General features: G+C 43.6%; 1 protein-coding gene across 3 annotated transcripts in view; it reads left to right on the top strand.

Moving 5' to 3' along the window:
* Positions 1-20,373, top strand: part of LOC119463574 (uncharacterized) — a 126,186-nt gene that overhangs the window by 63,097 nt on the left and 42,716 nt on the right. For 2 of the 3 annotated variants that reach the window (XM_049656022.1, XM_049656023.1), the window contains exon 1: positions 13,365-13,810. The exons of the other annotated variant lie outside the window; for it this stretch is intronic. In XM_049656022.1, the coding sequence (XP_049511979.1) occupies positions 13,526-13,810 (285 nt within the window). In that variant the 5' untranslated portion in view covers positions 13,365-13,525. Of the gene's footprint in view, positions 1-13,364; positions 13,811-20,373 lie in introns of those variants that run through there. 3 annotated transcript variants of the gene reach the window in all.

Below are 20,373 nucleotides of genomic sequence, written 5' to 3'. Positions count from 1 at the left end.
TTCTACTTGTCTATGTCAAAGAATATTCAGACACCTGTGGCCTAAGTTGTCTATTCTGGCACATACTCAGTGTCCCAAGCTGTACACACATCAAGACAGCAGCAGCTAGTACTCGCAAAGTGCGGGGAAGAGGCAAAGGAAGCTTCGCTTCAAGATGTGGACAAATCAGCAGCCGTGAGGTTGCTTCAGATGAAGCTCAAGTAATGTTCAAGTAAAGTAACGAAGTGAGCCTAGCATTAACAGAAGCCTAATGTCTTACAATATTCTCAACGAGGGAAAAAAGGCCAAGGTATTGTGCATTGACCATTCCTTCTTGTACAGCCAATCTACTGCACAGATAAAACCCTGTATTTTCTCTGTGCGTGCAATGCAGCATTCTGCTATGGCATATATGTACACTGGAATGCCCGCGCTCGCACTAGGGTCGCGTGGAATGACACGAGTGTTTACACAGCACGACCTTGACATGAAAGGAAACAAAAGCAATGAAATAGAGCAAATCTCACTGTGTCTCAGCATGGCATTCGCTGGCAGATGGTTAGCAGAGGCCCAGGACTGTAGCCCATGGAAACCAGGTTACATCCGCCTCGGGCCTGATCGACAGAAAGAAATTCAGTTTGCTGTTTTTCATTTCTAAATGAGAGGAGCACTCCTTATACACAATCACAAACAAAATTAAGAAGGATTATCATAGGTGGAACTAATATCAATGCATATCAGTTACAAGAATGACTGGAATTAGGCCAATGCCAGTCTTTTCTTTCCAAAATAATAATTTCTCATCAGTACAGGTTGATGGAAACAGGTGAGACTAAAAATAAAAAGAAAACACCTGACGTGGGTTTCATCCCTTCACTACTTGGTACAGCTTACTTATCTGAATATACAATCTATACAATACAACATAATATATTATATAATACATATAATATGGTGGGTTAAAAAGAAAAAAAGTAAACCAAAGTACCCCAGCCCATGAATATACAATACAGTCGAACCTCGATACAGCAAGCACATATCTAACGAAGTAGATCTAAAATGTTCTTGCCAACATCAGTGCATAACAAAAAAAACCCGCTGTGGTTGCTCAGTGGTTATGGTGTTGGGCTGCTGAGCACGAGGTCGCAGGATCGAATCCTGGCCACGGCAGCCGCATTTCGATGGGGACGAAATGCAGAAAACACCCGTGTACTTAGATTTAGGTGCACGTTAAAGAACCCCAGGTGGTCCAAATTGATCTGGAGTCCCCCACTACGGTGTGCCTCAAAATCAGCTAGTGGTTCTTGCATGTAAAACCCCATAATTATTATTAGTCTATAACAAATGCATGCTTAAATGAATATTAAATATAACCAAAGCTTTTTCATATTAGAAGCAACTTTATAAGGATGAGGTTTGATTGTGTAACAAAGATTTTTACCTCAATTATCAAAAACTATGGTTGAGTACAAAATAGAATTATGAGCTACACAAATGCAAGCGTAGGCACACACAAGCTGCATACCATGTGCTACAGTGTGCAACTGTTCTCTGCCGTTCCATCATGAAAAGAACACTATTTCTCCTCCCCCTTTCCCCAGCTAAACCTGCACATCATGATAACAGATTCATGAATGTGCGACTAGATCAGTGGTACTATAACGTTGCGATGACACTATTCAACATACATGCCAACAAAGACATCAAATGCAGCTATGTTTTGACTATACATGATTTGTTAGCGTGCTATCATTAAATGCTTTTGGTCTCGTCAATTTGTCTTGGGAACCTAAACGCTATCAATAGAGGGTGCTTTTCTAATAAAACTGCTTCGAAAATGGAATTGAAATTTAGCGAGCCAAGCTAAATTTCAAGATTTGTTTAAGTTGGCCGGAATTTAGGAATACTTTCAGTCGAATGTAATAACGCAATTGCATGTAGTTAGGTCCTGCAATTGCTTCAGCACCCCTGTAACCATCAAATAGGAAAATAAAAAACTGCCAAAGCAACACACGGACTATTTTAGATGCTGTAGGTTCAATTCCGACCACCTAGGGCTCTTTAATGTACACCTAAACCAACAAGTAAACAAGAATTAGTTGATAGACTAGTTAATTTGACATACTAAAGCACCATAGAAGCAATGACAAGGACACAAGAAACATAAAACTGGCGCAATAAGCACTCCGTGGCGTCGTTTCTTTTTTTTCATTGTTTGTGTACTTGTTTTTCCTATATTGCTTAGTACACACCCACATTTGCATTCCGCCTTAATCTGAATGTGTCTGCCATTGCTGGAACTGAAACCTGTGATCTTAAGCTCAGTAGCAGAACACCATGGTACCCACCATGAAACTCCATGGTACTCCATTCAGGGTAAGTCAAGGTAATCTGTGATGTTGGAATTTTTCTATTAGTGGTGCTCAATGTTTCACGCTTTGTTCAAATTTGTTGGCTGTGTGTGATTACTGATGTATGCCACCATGACATAATGTCTGGAGGCCTTTACGCTAGTAGAAATGGAATGTCAGTGCTTGCACGCTTCGCCAGCTATACACTGGTTACCACCTGAGCAGTCACCTAAAACTATGCAAGCTTCTATTACAGCAATGACTGTAGTGAATTCCTTCAGCTCCTCATTTGCCCATAGGTTGTGCTGCAATATGAATTACCTTGTGCGACTTCCATAATCAATTTAAGTACTTGCACACGTGTTCAAATGTTTAAACACTCACAGTGATTGTAATACATAAGCTGTACTCATAAAGTATTCTACTACAAGCATATGTCTTAACCTTTCTTAAAGCACGAGCTCACAATTTATACAGTGCTTCCCCGCTATGTGAAAAGGCTTCTCAAAGCCTGTCCCTGTGGTCTCAGTAGCGTAGTTAAGCAGGCTTTGCCAAAGAGTAAGGTTCACACACATTCAATTTATATGGATGACTTACAAAACTCTGGAACTAACCTACCCTGCTATGTTTGAACTTCACCTAATGCTCTTGACCACAGACTACATTTTGATGCAAAACATAGAGACCTAGGGTAAAAACACTATGGCTAGTGTTACATTGCCTAAACTTTGCCTAGTTTTCCAAATAGCTGGAAATCAGTTTATGTCGGAGCTGTAGAGTCGACATCAAAGGCGTATAGACTGGAGTACCTGAGAAAACAAAATTTCTGAGCAGTTTGACACCGTAACCTGTAAAACAGCACAGCATTTTGTCATTCGCATATACTAGTACAGGCTAAAAATCCAAATACAAGGCTGTGGAAATATTCAACTTTTTCTCAAATACCATAGTCTAAACTTTTGATGTCAACTATACGTTTCACTCCTTCTGTTTCACTGCACATTCAAAATTGCAGCAGACCCACAACATGACGCTGGGATGAAGAGGACGTTGAGGAATAAAGTTGCAAAGCAGAACTCTGCTGTAAACACTCACCATGAGGGCAGGAAAACGTTGCTAAGATGCAGGGCCTGTCTTCCACCTTAGCGGTGCTGTTGAATTGCAACGGCACAGGATGCTTTGTACACACAGGAAGACATTAACGAATCTCCAATGCATCCGGTGGACAAAAAAAAAGGGGGGGGGGGGATCGGGTGTTCGAATAGTAAAATGTTCTAACTGAACAGAATATAAATTAGCATATTTTCACCTTCTAGAAGTAGAGAAAAAACAGTGAGGAAATGCTGCAATGAAGATTTGTATTATCTTGTTTCAATATAAACAATGCTAATACCCATAATCATTCTAAATACCTGCCCGAATACATAAACAAAGGATATAACTATGCAAACATCCACCAAGATAATCTGAGGAGGAAGGAAAAGCTGAAAGTAGCAATAATGAAACATAGAGCACTTTGGGAAGGAATTTTTTTAGGAATAATGGTGGCAGTGCTAACGTTCTCAAATGCAATTTTCTGCTTTAAAGTGAAGATACTATCAGGTTTTGAAGTTAATCAAATGTCAGTTGGGCCAACCGGCATTGGGGGCCCACGATCAAACCACAAATAAGGCAGGGCAGGGTAAGATGGGTTAGACCTCCTTCTAAGTCAGAGAAGCACAAAGCAAGATTAATTTGGAAACCCTGAGAAAAATTGCTGAAAAGAAATGGGTGGCTTAAGTACAGAAATATCTGTATCTCAAAAGCGCTAACGTGGAGTTGAGGAAGAGGTCAACAAAGTTGGTAACCAAGTACAGGGTAACTGAAAGTGTAAGCAGACAACCAAGAGTTCTCAAAAGGAAAGTGAGAGAAACAGAGATGATAAATTGCATGCAATGGATGAAAACTAAAAGACAATGGAGGTTTACAATTATGGTAAAAAAAAGAAATCAGGAGGAAAAAACTGTAAACTTGCAGCAGCACTATACTGAAGCTATAGTTAGAAATTATCTGATGTATCAAAGTATGTTAAGATACAAATGACAAGTATTGTACTGGATACAACTGACTTAACAGTATCTTGTATCTGTATCTAAAATACTTATCGGCTCAGTACATTATATCTGTATCATAATAAATTTGGGATGTATCTTTGCCGAGCCCTGCTCTTAAAATCAACAATTAGCTGCTACTTCCACTCACTCTAGATTCCACTGCATGAACCATACGTTAGTAAGGCACTCAACAGCATAAGTCAAGCTTATACATTAGGTGCAGTGTAGAATGTCAAGACTGGGTGTGCTAAACCTGGGTGTGCAGAGACTGCAATGAAGTGGGTGACACAGAGCATTGCATCTGGTACTGCCTATGTTTTACTGCAGAGAAGAGATTAACTGACAAACTGAAGAGTATTTCTTCATGCATGCGTGCATGCATGACGTAATGCTCCTGAAAGCAGTGTACCACGGAGTAAGATAAACAGAAGCGCCAACTCCGCCGCCGCGCAACGCATTCGCTCGGGACAAACCGTGCAACGCAAATTATACATCGCGTAGCGCCATCTGTCGAGGCGCATCGAAAACACTCAACAGCTTGCTTCCATGTTCGCATGCGCTGAGTGGCGGAGACCGGCGGCGCAGAACGGGCAGCGCGGCACCCACAGAGCGTGTCGTCTGCTACAAACGTGGACCCTTGGCCCGTCTCAATTTGACAGCAATCAAACACAAAAAATATATGTGCACAAATAATAAAAGTGAAAATAAACACGCGGTAGCGCTTTTATGCACACATACGAAACATTTTTAGATGTCTTTAGAGGAAACAGACGATAAATGATGCTGTACAAAAAGACACAACAGAAGTACTTGTTTTTCACTCCTCTACGTCTGCGCAGAAGCGAAGGTGCAAAATTTTCATCTTCCTCGCTTTGTTTACCATGTCTGCAGTATGTTTATTCATGCCTGACGGAACAAGGTATCTTGATACTTGTGCGTGAAGAGAGTGAGCAACAGGACTGTGTTTTGTTCCCGGCTGTAAATCTGGTTATGGCAAAGGACGCAAGAAGTTTTCGCTCTTCGCTTCGCCATCTGATCTTCAACTACTGCACCAATGGTGTCAAAAAATTCCTGAAAGTAAGCGAGCGCTTAAAGCAATGGACAAAATATGTGCGCGACACTTCGAGAAGCAGCTTATTTTTGATAGTTACTTCAGCAATGACAAAGGTGATGTCCTACAAGATGTAAAGAAAGTGCCTCGACTTCGAAGCGGAGCAGTTCCTTCAATTTGTTTAGGGAAGCCTGGCGTAACTCAATGATGCTGAATGCCAGGAGGAACCAGAAGACGCCAATGCGGAAGGACCAGAGGAGCTCAATTTAAATTTGTCTACAACTACACACAGTGCAGGTGCCTTTCCTAGTGCAGAGACAGGCTGTAATGTAGAGAGAGAGAAAGAAAGGGAAAGAAAGACAAGGAGGTTAGCCAGTGTAAATACCGGCTGGCTACCCTGTAAATTCTCAGCCTCGCCTTCGAGATGATTCCCCTAGATATGCAGACACATAATCAAAGCTTCTCTTGCGAAATAATAAGCAGGAAACACTGGCAGGAATTCCCAATTATTATGTTTAGTGAGAATGTGGGGATTCTGCTCGCAAGAGAACCGGGCGACACGAAAAGCACCGCGAGAAACAAAGAAGCAAGCGAAGCATCTTAGCACTTGATGCGTGCTTAGATAAAAAGAGTGATAAACGTCAGCTTTGCATTAAAGGCTTCTTTTCGCTGTCGTCTGTCATTGCTTGAGACCACCCGAACTGCCATTACATCACCTTACCATTTGCTATAGTTTTTCTTTCCGTCTTTGTTTATTTTCTGTTCCTGTGCCTTGTAAAGTTCTATGTAGGCCACCTGATAAATGTCCTGCATTTGGCCTGTATAAAATAAATTAAATAAAGTGATACATGACTTGTTTATCCTGCTAACGTCACTCCGTGAACCGCAAGTGCTATGCGCGCTACAGGCATCAGGGCGTGCGCGGAGCAGCTGACAAGCAGGTGCCGCGAGAGAGTAGGTGACAAGCAGGTGCCGTCTTTGCTCCTTCAGTTTGTTGGGCCCGCCTCTACGCTGCAGAGTTTTTCATCATTCGTAGCGCTGTCTGGCGAACACGCCGTGAAGCAGGAGCCGGCGTTGCAGAATGTGTCCCTTCCAGACGAGCAGAGTTGGCGCTCGTGTCTTATCTTACTCCGTGCACTGTACACAGCGCTAACAAATGCGCCACGCCATCTTCTCACATTTTTATGCAACTATGAATTCGTAGACGAGTGTCAGCATGCATTCTTCTATGGACAATGCACACTCATACAGATCAACTGCCAACCCTGACTTATTTTTAAGCTAACACTGCCTGCAGCAACAATGCAACCACAATCACCACTTCCACCTTAAGAAAACTGTTAAGCAGGGCTACCAAATTTATTGATAGGCATACTTTAACCCTTTGCGGTCCGTTGTCGGGCAGGGCCCGACAATGCAACAGGGCCGTAGTGGTCCGTTGTCGGGCCCCGCCCGACAAGGGTGTTCGGGGTTAAATTTAGCGGTTTTTCTCACTGCGATTTGTGCGCATTCTTTGTATACACGATGCGCCATCTCTTGAGGGATAAATAAACTTTGTTTGTTGAAGTTCACTTCTCTTTGCACTAGGGTGCAGCACAATGTTCAGCACGGCTTCTGAATACCAGAGCATTCTCACTTGCGCGTGGAACAGCACGTTCGCGCGCAATAAAAACGATGCGCCATCGCTTGAGGGATAAGTAAACTTTGTTTGTTGAAGTTTACTTCTCTTTGCACTAGGGTGCAGCACAATGTTCAGCACGGCTTCTGGATACCAGAGTGTTCTCACTTGCGCACGGTACAGCACGTTCGCGCAGTTCGCTGAAGCATGACCACTTTTTCAGTGCGTGCGTTTTACGGTGGCGCATTTAGTGAAAGCTTCTAGAGGTTTCCATTGTCAATAGCTTTATTTTGAGGTGCACACAGCTGCAGAATCATGCTGAGAAAGAACAGCGACACCTGCAGTACCACTGCAACCTCTTCCAACAGCTAGTGGGTGACGTGGGGGCTAGAGCCAAAAAACGGGGCCCGTCTGCGTGGAAGGAGTGCAAGTAAAGGCTAGATGGGAGGAGCCAATTCATCTACAAGCTCCCAGGCGGAAATAGCAAAGACTGTGCTGTTTGTAGCGATCGAAAAACAAATGTGGAGGCAGGAGGGAAACTGTGTTTTTCTTCAAAACCTGCAGTAACAACCCTGGCCTGCACCCAGAAAAATGCTCGAGCGGTATCACACATTGCTCAAATATCGGTAGAGGAGTTGCCTGCAGAATGCAAAAGAAAAAATAAATATCCTATGAGTTTTTCGTCCACAGTTTGTGGTTTTTATCGCGGCGCTATAAACTGGCAAAATAGTTTCAGACCGGGACAGCCGGAAAGTGGGTAAAAGTTTCGGACCGCAAAGGGTTAACAGTAGCGTCAGATGTTATGAACACCCCTGCAAAGGCATCACTAGAATTTTTAATGCTTCTAAACTTCTTGTTCGATGACCTTGCACTAGGAAACTCATTGGATTTCCAAATACACTATTTAACTGATGCAGTAGACATTTATAGACAACCTGTGCTTACTTCAGTCCGCATGCATCTCTACTTTTGCCTTTGCCTTCTTTTTTTTCAAACCCTCATCCCCTGTCTGGCATGCAGGGTAGCCAACCGGAAGTCCAGCTAGTTAATCTCCCTTGCCCACCTTTTCTTGTTTTCTCTCTCTCTCTTAAATAAAAATCGTTATAAGCTTTGAGAAAGCTCCCTGCTGCCTTCTGCGACGCCCATACACTCTACCGTGGTTCACTGCTAGTTTGGTCATCAATTACCCCCCCCCCCCCTTCAGGACTTCACCAAACATTCCATAACTGTCTCGTTACCGCTATAATGCACTAATTTTTTATACTTTTATATTTTCATGTTGTATTTTGGAACGTAGTAGTCGCAACGTATCTTATGATGCATAAAATTGTAGCCTGATCATTGGTGATTTGATTGGAATTAAAGTAGAAATAATTGCTCAGAGAGTTTTTGAAACTTCTTATGTGAAATTACAAAAAAGCACCTGAAGAAACATGAATGAAAGTAATATTATGCCATTACATAAAATAAGCATCTGGCTTCTCATTACCAACCTCTGGAAGTTACATGACCAAAAAAAAAACAATATGCAGATCAGTTGGCATGAAGACTAACCACAGTGATGATCATGCTAAGCGGGAAAGCCGTGACTTCGCAAATGTGAAAACGGATAAGTGCTTATGGTGCAGGGAGCATTTGTTTTTACTCATCACAGTGAAACGTGGTTCCATTTTTTTAGCACATTTTTTAGGCTCATGAAGCAATAGTTGTCAGGTGCAGGAGCATATAGAAGCCTCCTCATACTTGCTTATTGCATTCATTCAGCTTTTTTGTGCATGCAATCTGGTCTAGTCGTGCGTGTTCCACTACCAACTTCATGTGCCTTGTGTAGTACCTCTATGGTACGGTACAGTTATGTACAGTGTTTCACAATACTGTATAGCAATGAATAAGACCATTTGCACAGGCTGTGTTAAAGAAGTGAGAGATTAGACTGCTAGTCAATCTTGTGTCGAAGGTAGGTCTGAAATCGACTGTGTGCTCTTGTACGAGTGAAAACTTCAAACGACGTAAAGGACTGCTCATAATAACTTGTACATATGCTGTCGAAACACTGATGGAGATAAGCAGCATACATTGAAAGAAACAGAGTTGCACTTTATATTAGTCGAACACAATTATCAAATTAAAACAGCTCATCAGCATCTACCTATTTTTGAGACATCGTTAAAACAGCCTATACGTCAGACTGGAAAAATTAGACAACCTGAGAGGAGTTTCTGTGTCTTTATTGCTGCTGCCATTTAAACATTATGCTGCTGAGTCAAACAAAGCGCTAATTTTTCGTTGTTTCATTGAGGAAGTGCTAAGAGCACTGGAGGCTAGTTTCAATGACGATGATGATGATCATCAGCCTATATTTATGCCCACTGCATGACGAAGGCCTCTCCCTGCAATCTCCAATTACCCCTGTCTTGCGCTAGCTGATCCCAACTTGCACCTGCAAATTTCCTAACTTCATCACCCCACCTACTTTTTTGCCACCCTCAACTGCGCCAGTCAAATGATACTGCCAGTCAAAGTCTTATTTTTCCAGACTCCACAATCCGTAAAAATTGTCACATCTGATCCTTTATGAAGCACAGTGCTTCATTCAAATCATCTGTAGATGATTTTCTGGCATTATCGTCCAACGTGGCCATCACTATCAAGTCATAGCAGTGCCAGTACAAATTGTAGGCCCACATCTGGTGCAGCATAAGGCGAGTAAACAAATGCCCAGTGCCCTGGTTTGCATGTCTGAGCACACACATCCATGAAATGCTGCAGCGAGGCAGGGCAGCGAGCATTCTACTGTAGTCCCCACCAAATTGAAGTGCTCAAAGCTGCTTTGCTTGTTATGATTTGTCTGGCACATGGATTGTCTGGTTACATGCTTCGGCTACTGAAAAAAGTAATTGAATTGCAGTACACATTACCAAGTAAAAGAAGTAATCAACCAATTACAAAACTAACAAAAATGTAACAGATTACATGTAATTTGTTACATTCGAGCCTGCACTACACCCAGCCTTGTTTTTTTAAAACTCCAGTTCATTCGCTGTTCAGAATGGCCGGGTAAGTTTCTTGGAATATAATGAATCCAAACAAGACCACAGGTTCCCAGGAAGCGTACATCGAGGAGCTCGCAAAAGCAGGGACATGTAAAACAGGACAGGCACCTGTCTTGATGCTGCTCATCTAAAATTTTCGAAATGAACCAACTAGCCCAAATGCAATTTTCATTGGTTCGCAAGAAGATGGCCACTTGAAGTTAAGAAAAATTGCGCCGATCAAACACATGCATTGTAATCTTTGCGGAGCAAAGCTTGCTTGACGCGGTTAATGAAATGGTGTAAAAGTGTCAATTTCTCTTTGCATCCTGCTTTCGAAGCATAACAGTTGCCCCCATGCCTGTCTAGCAAGATGCGAAGACTTGCACCACGTGAGCTACGTTACAGCCGATTACATTGTCTCCGAAATTGGCCCAGTTTTCATTACGCTATCTCTGGGACTGGCCCAATTTTGCCATTGCACTACATTTGGGTCGGGCCTACCGAACTAGGCGACAAGCCAACCAAGCACACGTGCCTAACTCCGAAAAATAAGAGACAGAACGCTTTGCTTTAATGAAGAAGTTATGCATTTTAAGCTGCATATTTGTTTCAGCAGGGATTTAAGATAAAGATTGTTGTTTCACTGCATAATTCCGTGAAGAACAGAGCAGGCTACGAAGACATCTGTAGGGGTAGTGCAGGTTGGGGCTATACATACAAGCCAGCTTGTTATACAAGTGCCACGTGTGAGTTACTATACGGCCAGACAACAGCAGCAGCAGGAAAGCTGCAGTTTGACAATGACTGAGCACGAAAGCTACAGCTATGGCTGTAGCCGAAAGAAGAATAACATGATGAATGCGAGGATTTGATGGAAGAAACACATTTGATCAACAGTCAAGATGGCCAACCTTTCAGCTAATACTCAAGGCACAAGAACGAGGATACTTACTGTCTGGCAATGTAGCATGACAGATTGAGAACTACATCTTTATGACACCACGGACGGTGCAAGTCGGGCAGACGTGGTAAAAAGAAATGCCGATATCTTGCAGTCACAATGTCAAGATAGGAGCAACTGATAAAAGCTCCCTAAAAAAGTTACCGCATGTGAAAATGGCTATAACATTGAGAATGAAAATGACTAACGGAGGAACAGTGATGTTGTCCTCTGAAAACACTCAGCTGTACTCAGGGCTCTGTTACGCAAAGAATATGTCCGCCAATAGTCTGCAAAAATGAATGGACTGTCATTATCTCTGTTGCCTTAATAAAATAACGATTGCCGAGATACACGATGGCAACCTCCACCCTAGAACTTGTTGTTGCACGGCTAATTCGGAGTGCGAGCTACTAGGACAAAAGCTAAGGGACAAGAGGAGACGAGACACTTGTCTCTTCTTGTGCCTCAGCTTTCGTCCTAGTAGCTCGCACTCCGAATTAGCCATGCTTCCATACCAACTCGCCTGTTTCACTTGTCGTTGCTTTGGCATGAATGACTGCCGAGAACAGTTTGTGCTGTTGACTATTAACTTGCCATAAAGTGTGCCGGGACTCTCAGTATATCTAGCACAATAACTTAACACAGAGTACATGTAACAGCTTGCTGCGTTAGCAGCAATCATACTAGTAGTCACTCATGAACGTCTAACTAAGCGTTACAGAAATGACAAATGTCAAGAACAAATTTCAGAACCTTGCTCATAGTGCCGATGCACTATCATTTGAATCTCGTAGCTGGGGAAGGAGTACAACTCAACTACTTCTGATGCATCTTTATTTTTATACTTTTATGCATCTAAAGAAAGTTGGATTCGCGTTGCGCGCCTACCGCTCATCGGCATCACGTTGTCATCACGTTAGAAAGGTGGCTCGTAACCATGCTCGTACCAGTGGCGTAACCCCCCTCCCCCTACAAAAGAAAGAGCGAGAGGGAGATAAAAAGAGAAAAAATAAATACAAAAAATGTGACTACGACACTGCTTCGTACAACTGAAGTTCCTGTCACTAAACAATATTTCCAGTCTACTTTCTGGCTGCTTATAAAGAAAGTGAGTTTACTGGTAGTGTATACAAACTATAGTTAGCCAGTGTCAACACTTGCCTGTCGTCTGAGGAGAAGCTCCGCAGGAAAATCTCTCCAGTCGACGTCGTCGTCTTTGAACGTGTTGCCATCGAGCGGACAGAGGTTGTCGTCGTTAAGACGGCACTGCTCGTAGCAAGTATAGCAGACTACGTGTAAACATGGCAGAAAAGCTGCCATTCTCGGCACCAGTCCGCACGCTTTGCATATTCTGTTTGCCGGAATCGGTTCGACGAAATGCAAAGATCTCCGGTCCAGTTCCTTGGAGAAGCCGACCAACGTGTACCGCTGGGTGTGAAGAGCCATGGTGAATCTTGCATCTAACTACAGCTCGGCGTCGTACCACCGCAACTACCAAAGAACTTTAGATATGTCGCCACTTTTGCGGGCAACTTGGACCGGGCCCGTTTTCTGCGACAAAATAGTTGCAGATTACGTTCAATACTTGCAGCAGACGATGGCAACAAAGCGTCGAAAAACCTATGACGACATGTTCCTGTTTAGCGAAAATAATAATAATAATAACTTTAAATCTTTATTAGATCAACTTGCAAATAAACAATCGGCTCTTATTTGTAAAGCTGCGCACAAGTGTGAGCTACTTGTTAGCGCTTAGTCATTTCAATAGCAGCTCCTGAGATCTGAAGCTTTGTAGCTCTCAGAGGCTATACATGTTGCCCTAGATGCTTTGCCGTATGCAAAAGCATAACCCTTGAGATTAGCTTCAGTTATACAGATAAAGTGCTCGCTTTAGAATAACTTGTCAGCTTTTTGGTGACAAATAAAATATTGTTCAAAACATTTCGGATATTTGTCATCCAATGCTTTCAGTTTTTGCAATATGCAGAAGCATGGCCTTTGAGATTCACAATATAGAGGGCTATGAATTATAGCTTTTGTTACTTTGAATTTATCGCTGGGGCTCCGATGCCGGGCAGACTGGGATGGCGATAAAAAAACTACCTCGCGTATACTGGCGTCATGGGTAGTAGATATAGTAAAACAAGCTGGGAAACAAGTTGCAATGTATTTTACGAGGCAAGGATCTCGTGGTCTTGGTGCGCCTTCCTAGAAATTTTAGGGACCATACACAGACCGAGATGTCCCTAGCCTTGTCACGTTATCCTTGGCGCGCGTGATACGTATTGTTCTCTTGCGACGGTTCTTCATTCTATGACGCACGCTGCGCACGCCACAACGCGGGCCTGTCAACAGCTCCCAACCCGTTTGAAGTTACCTGGGAGATGCAAAGTTCGTTGGTATAGGTTCGGAGGACAGGCACGACGCCGAGCTGTAGTTGGATGCAAGGTGCACCATGGCTCTTCACACCCAGCGGTACACGTTGGTCGGCTTCTCCGAGGTACTGGACCGGAGACCTTTGCACTTCGTCGAGCCGATTCCGGCATACAGAATATGCAAAGCGTGCGGACTGGTGCCGAGAATGGCAGCTTTTCTGCCATGTTCACACGTGATCTGCAAAACGTGCTACGAGCAGTGCCGGCTTAGCGAAGACAACTCATGTCCGCTCGATGGCAACACGTTCAAAGACGACGACGTCGACTGGCGAGATTTTCCTGTGGACGTTCTGCTCAGACGACAGGCGAGTGTTGACAAGGGGTAATTCGAAAGTAGCATAGAAGTTTCGTTTAGTGACAAACTTCTCTTGTCCTAGTCACTTTTCTAATATGATGACATGTCGCCAGACACGTAGTGATGCGAGAACAGGGTGTGTCCTCCCCGCTCAAACAGTCACCTGCTTGCTCTTTTGTTATTCTTCTTTTTCAAATAAGTGTTTTTCCTCCTCTTTCGAAGATAAGGACAGTCAGAGGGGGCTCCCGACTGTTTGTGGAGATATGTATATGGAAAGTTATATTGAAACCCTTGTATGCCGCCGTCGTCACGGCGTGTTGACAGGCGATAGCGTTTCGCAGGAAATCCGGCGACGTTGTCGTGATCGAGCGAAAATTCCCGTATATATTTAGGTATGTGTATATGCCACGCCTTGCTACATGCGGTATATGCGGGACCTTTAGATATTGCAAGCCTATTCTGTCACTAAAGTTGCTCATACCTTTTCTTACATTCTTGACGAAGTTATGGCTTGGGATTTCGCGAATGACAGCCCACAAACAAAAGTCATGAAACAAAACACCGACAGCACATGCCTTTTATGTTAAATATGCTCAGACTTACATCATAAAAGTGCGAAACAATAACGGAAATCTGAAAATGATGCATTTCTTTTTTGGCGTGGCTTTTCACTACCTCCGGGATCGGCCCACGCAAGAGGCCGCGTTTCTACCAGAAAGCTCGCCTTCGTGCATAGCGTTCGCCGCCAGCGTTTCCCGGCGTAAGCAGCAGTTGCCGGGAAGTGTGAGGAGCAGTCACGGATCTTTAAATGCTATCCCGTTCCACTCTTAAAGCATAAGTCACCCTAAGCGTCCTCGAACGCTTTTTCTTTTTTTTTTTTCCGCCGTTGCTAGAGGGGAGGACAGGAAGCGACCGCAGCGGGGGCATAATTGGAGTGCTATCACGCGATAGATGCCATCACGCGATATATGGAAAGGAGGCGAGGAGGAAAGGGCGCGCCGGTCAGGGTGTTTAATTTGCCTATTCGCGCGAGCGGGAGTGCCTAAAATATACTGGCTAGTGTGCCGACCGCGGCCTCCCGGGTGCCACCGTTTGCAATGAATGTCGGCGGCTGCCGCTCGGAGCGCTGCAGTGCGGGTGGGTGCCGCGGCGCCATCCGCTCTTCATAGACCGCCGTGTTTTCACAAGGGGGCTGCTGCGTTTTTTGTATTTATAAAGCCGTAGGGGCAGTAAATTTCTCATGTAGGAAGGTGACTTCTAATTTAGGGTTTCCTTTGACTATAATAAGGCTTATTTACTGCTTGCTGCCTGCGTTTGAGCCTACGTACCAGCTAGCTCTATTTCTAGTGTCGAACCTCCGGTGGTTCAATTCAGGAAAAGGAAGCACTAAATTCGTTTTATAAGACAGTCGAGCTCATTGCAGCATAGGATTTTTAAAGTATACGTATTGGGCGACTTTTTACTAATAGAGAATAAGAATGCCTAATTTATATGGACCTGTGAAACTGACTATATAGGATGTTTTTTTTTAGGCAATACAGATTTTTATTTTGTAAAAGTATTGAAAGAAGCGAACGTAATTTTTTCGCAGATGAGTTCATGGGCAAGTGGACATTGCTGCTAATAATGTGAGCAGAAGACTAATTAGCAAAAATTTATTGATTACCTTTTTTATTTGTGCCTTGGGGACCATTGTATAAATGACAAATTAGGAGGCAGTGACATTTTCATCCACACCCATCTTTTAAAGACCTGGAGAATCGCACCTAATTCGAGATATTCAAGACGTGTGCGGCAAAGTTCGAGTGACCGCATACCGCGGCAAATCCTAACCCGACACACAGGCGCACATCCTTGCCAGGCAAAGCGTATGTGTGATGCATCAGTAGCTGCCGCGACTACAGCCGAGACGTTCGGTTTGCTACTTTCTCGCGCTTGCCGTCACGCAGTTTCGGTCTGATATGACAGTGCATGGTCGCCTTTTCTGTGCTCCAGCGGATTGCCTGAATTTACTGTTCAAATTCGATGATAAATATCTCATTAAATGCTACTTTCAAGGTACAAAAAAGGAAGGTGCGTTAAAATGTGAGTGACTTCATATTCGCTAGTTGAACAACTGTATAAAAAAGGTAATTAATAAATTTTAGTTAATTCGTTCATCATCATACGTTTGACAAACTTACCTTGTATCGCATGCCGTGATGCGACTTAGTCGTGCAACAAGAACTGCTCTTTCAGGTGAAAATATTAACGTTTGCTTAACTTGCCAGAATGTTCTTATATGGAATTACTCATGTTGATTGTTCGTTTTCGCTATACTTTCTGCACTTTCGCTTTTTCGCGATAGCAATTTTGTGGACACTCCAGGCGAATTTCCACCGTCGCCGTGATATTCTGTATATAAAGTCCAAGCGTGATAACATTGCGGCCGCACGCCGTATTATGTAGGTGCGAACGAAAGCTTGCGAAGGTGAGCCGAGAAGGATGGTAGCTTGATTGGTATATGAGAACTGTTTGGTAGATGCATAAAACACGTACAATGTTCCCCGTACATTGTATTTGTTTTCATAAGATATAACGAACATTTTTAGCAAGAACCATGTCTCTATAATAAGTACAGCTTCTTCGAAGCAGGCTTTAATTAAACTGCGCCAACCATAAACAATTAAGCTCGGGCTGTTAAGGCAACTTTCTTGATCAAGGATTATACCTCATCACAAGTTGTGCAACCTGTTTTGTTTTCTGTCTTCATCACAGCATTCAGAACACTGTTTTCTTTAAATAAAGGTGGCAAGTAAATTATTTAAAGTTATTCATTTCACCTTCTCAATAAGCATAAGCTAATGATTCCACTGGCCCAGATAGCGCATTCATCCACACGACTGGAATAGAGGTCGAGATTTCATTTCATTTATTTACCTTAAAGACCCCACGAGGGCATATTGCAGTACAGATGGCGACTTTCGCTGGTGGTTTGCGGCCATTGTGCATCATCATTTTGCAATCCATCAGTGCTCGCGGCTTTGAAACTACAGCATTGGGTGCACTCTTCTGATACAGAAGCTTTGTGGTGGACACCAGATCCTTCGAAGTTCTCCGATTCGGCGCTCTCAACGGCTGAGCACAACAAGGAGGCCACCGACTGGGTGCGCCTGTGCCACTTTGATGGAAGTTCTTTCGCACATATATATATTTTGTCTCTTAATTTTCTGCTTTGAGATACAAGGTGTGTAGGATACTTATGGAATATCGTACGTATCGCATCGATTTCAGACGCAATTTATTGCGGCGAAGATCGTTGAAAACGCCGTTCACGATGATAGTGAATGTGCGTTCGATGAAATGGCTTTTTAAATACTTTTCACACACTACAGCAGTTGGTGTCAGTGTTTTGTCGTTTCTTTTTATCCTTTGTTCCCATTCTGCGAGCCGTGTGCCATCAGGTGGTGCAGTGAACAAGAATACAAGCACTTCGCTCGAGCAGTAACTACTCCAGCCCAACCACGCAAAGCAAGTCCTCTCTTCACTGTTGCTGTGGTTTCAACATCCTTTCACCGCCGTCACATAGTTCTCCTACTCACAGACACGGGAGCAGAACAACCACAAACTCACTCGAAGCTTTTATGATGCAAGAACAAACACTCCACACCGTAATGACACTGAAAATGCACACAGAAATCGGCGCTACCACTGTGAAACTGATCTAGCCAAGCAGACGACACTCGCAGTCGGCACCCGCCTACACGGCTGCGACCCCTGCCGCCCACCGTGGGCATTCATTGCAGACGGCGCCACGCTCCCCCATTTAAAGGGGAGGGTGCTCGGCACACTAGCCAATATTCTAGGCACTATAATAGTGCCTAGAATAACTGGACTATCGCCGGTGGGCTGTTCTCAGCAGCGCGCACGTCCCCCGTTCCAAAGTTCTTCGTAGGGTGGGAGGCATGCGTCTCCGCATCTCTCGAGTTTTTTTTTTTTTACGTTGCCAGGTGGTGTTGCGGTCTTACGGGCCTACTAGAGAAGTGCTTGGCGCCTTTGCGCTTCAAAAGTTAGGTGGTTATTGCTATTTTTCTTCATTTAGGAGGTTGTTTATGATTTTAATTACACATCTAGAAGCTTCCAGCTGACCTTGCACATAAAAACAAGTGTATCAGGCTGTATGGAGCTTAAAAGGGGCCCTGAAGCATCCCTCGAGCTTGGAGAAAAAGCACAGTCTGTGCATAGCTGCTGTGAACATCTCAGCGAAATTGTTAAGTCGTCTGTGGCGCATGGAGCTCTGAAGCGGAGTGTGAAGTCACCTTTTTCTCAAACACTCTTTTCAACAGAACCCTTCTTCTGTTGGGGGTGTTTGGATCAGTGCACTTTTTCCTACTGTTAGTAGGTATATTAATTGATGCAGTTTGATAAACAGGGCTGAAGTAAGTGAACATTTGTGTTTCGAATATTGATTTTGCGTACTTCCGGAAGTACGACTATCGTCCTGTTGCTGACTGTTGTCTGCTAACACTTGGCCTTGCCCACCCGCATAGGGATGAAGCATTGGCCACATTGCTTATCACTGTTTAACAGGATTCGTGCTGGCCATGCAACATAGATGACAAATTGTTTTTGTCTTAGCACTCTAGTCTTTGGTTTCAAGTTGTGGTTGATCCTGCTGCATGCTGATGTGTCTGACTAGTGTCGGGACACCGGCACCCTGCTTTACCAGCGGACGTCACTGAGCTGGATGAGCACTCTGCGCTGTTCTCTGAAGCCATTACCAGGGTATTTCTCGTAGCAATTTCCATGGCCATAGCGATGCTGCAAACCATAGAGTTCTACAAGAATTACTAGAAGGAACTCTGATGCTGCAATCGTTCAGCCATCATCGGAATGATGGTTAGCACATGGATTTGTCTGATCTTCGTGCTTGTGGATTGAGACGTTCTTGTGGCTTTCTTTATTACGCTGTATCTGCCTTTCATTGTCATAAATTTCAGAGCAACCTATACTTTTTTAAGTGCAGAAGACTCTGCGAACACGCACAATTGCTGCTGATTGGAGTGGTTCAACCTGTCGAGGTGGCCAAATCTTGCCCGCGAGAAACTCGCGAGGGCATTCTATGCCGCTTGTCGATGCATGTGTCCATGGCGTAATGGTTTCAATGTCAGACTTCGGTGATAGATTTCCTATTTTAATCCTGCCGTCAGACAACTTGAATAATGTGTTTTTAATTATTTATTGCACAGTACTTTGTTGAAAATGAGGAGTTTACGAAGCTATGAAGCCGTTTGAAGCCAGAAGAACGAAGTTAAGCTGAATCCATGTTCTACCCATGCTGGCTAAACCACGCCACTTGCAGCTCCCATAAACACTAGCACTACAGTTAATTAACTATATATTACATTACAGTTAGCTAGTAATTATTGTATGATGCTCTGTGCTACAAACACAATCACAGGCGAGCTCGGTGTCATCCATGGCCAGCGGTCAGACGGCCCCAAAGTGCTTGTGCGAGAAAGTTGTTGAAGTCATTGGGAGCTGCCAGTTTTTTGATCTCGACCACAAAGTCCATGACGCTTGTGTCAGGTGCTTTCTTTTTTTGCTTGTAGCGATATCTTTCTGTTACCAGCGACCGCCTTGGAGTGTAGTGCTTCTGCAGTGCTGACGCTGCTTCCTTATATGTTGCTGTGCTGGGCGTCTTCGGAAGAAGCAGGCTTCAAAGGGTGACTTACACTATTTCTCCAATGGCGCGCAGGACCAAATGTAGTTTCTTATAGTCTGCACCCTCATTAGCCATAATGCAAAACTCAAAGCATTCAGTGATGACATAAAAGCTTCCGCTGTCAGGACCAAACTCTGGTAGCGTGCCGACTGTGGATGCCATCTTCTATTCTTGCCGTTAGATCCCATCCTCCTTGCATATTTTTGCATTGTTACATCTCAATGGAAACGCCTAGGGACAAGAAAGGAAGCGCCGCACGCAACACTAGAACACAGCCGTATTATCCACAAGCCTCAAGAAACAGTGGACAGCGACAGCTGTGCCACAACAATGGGCCAGAATACAGCACATATAAAGAATGCAAGTGCTGCATATACAGCAATACACTCGATTGTCAACATAGAAATAGTCGTTCGTTTCCACCCTTAACCCTTCAGCAAAGCCGCAATTTAGTCCCCAAAACTGATCTGTATACTTCGAAATAAATAACTATTAGCTATGCAATAGTTATTTCCTTAGCTAATAATTAGCTATGTCTGCTGTCACAGTTTCATGCTTATATTCAATGATCAATCTCATAATATACTCTCCGGTTCTCACGTCATTTCTGTTTGTGTCAATGAGTGTGATTTTTATGTGTTGCATGTCGTCAATAAATATCAGATTTGAGGTAGAACCTGTTGCGTACGGGCATGTTAACCTGTCATAGCCATTGATAAACAGCATTGTGTAACAGCGCACAGTAGACAAGAACATCAACATTCATCGAGTAAAAATACCGTCCACATATTTTGCTTTTCGAATAATATAGCATTGTATTTGACACGCAATAGATTATTTGCATTCACGTGCGCGATCAGCACTGCGCC

This window comes from Dermacentor silvarum, chromosome 9 (assembly GCF_013339745.2).
Source record: "Dermacentor silvarum isolate Dsil-2018 chromosome 9, BIME_Dsil_1.4, whole genome shotgun sequence".
Lineage (NCBI taxonomy): Eukaryota > Metazoa > Arthropoda > Arachnida > Ixodida > Ixodidae > Dermacentor > Dermacentor silvarum.
The sequence above is the reverse complement of the archived record's forward strand: the minus strand, read 5'-3'. Positions and strand labels throughout refer to the sequence as shown.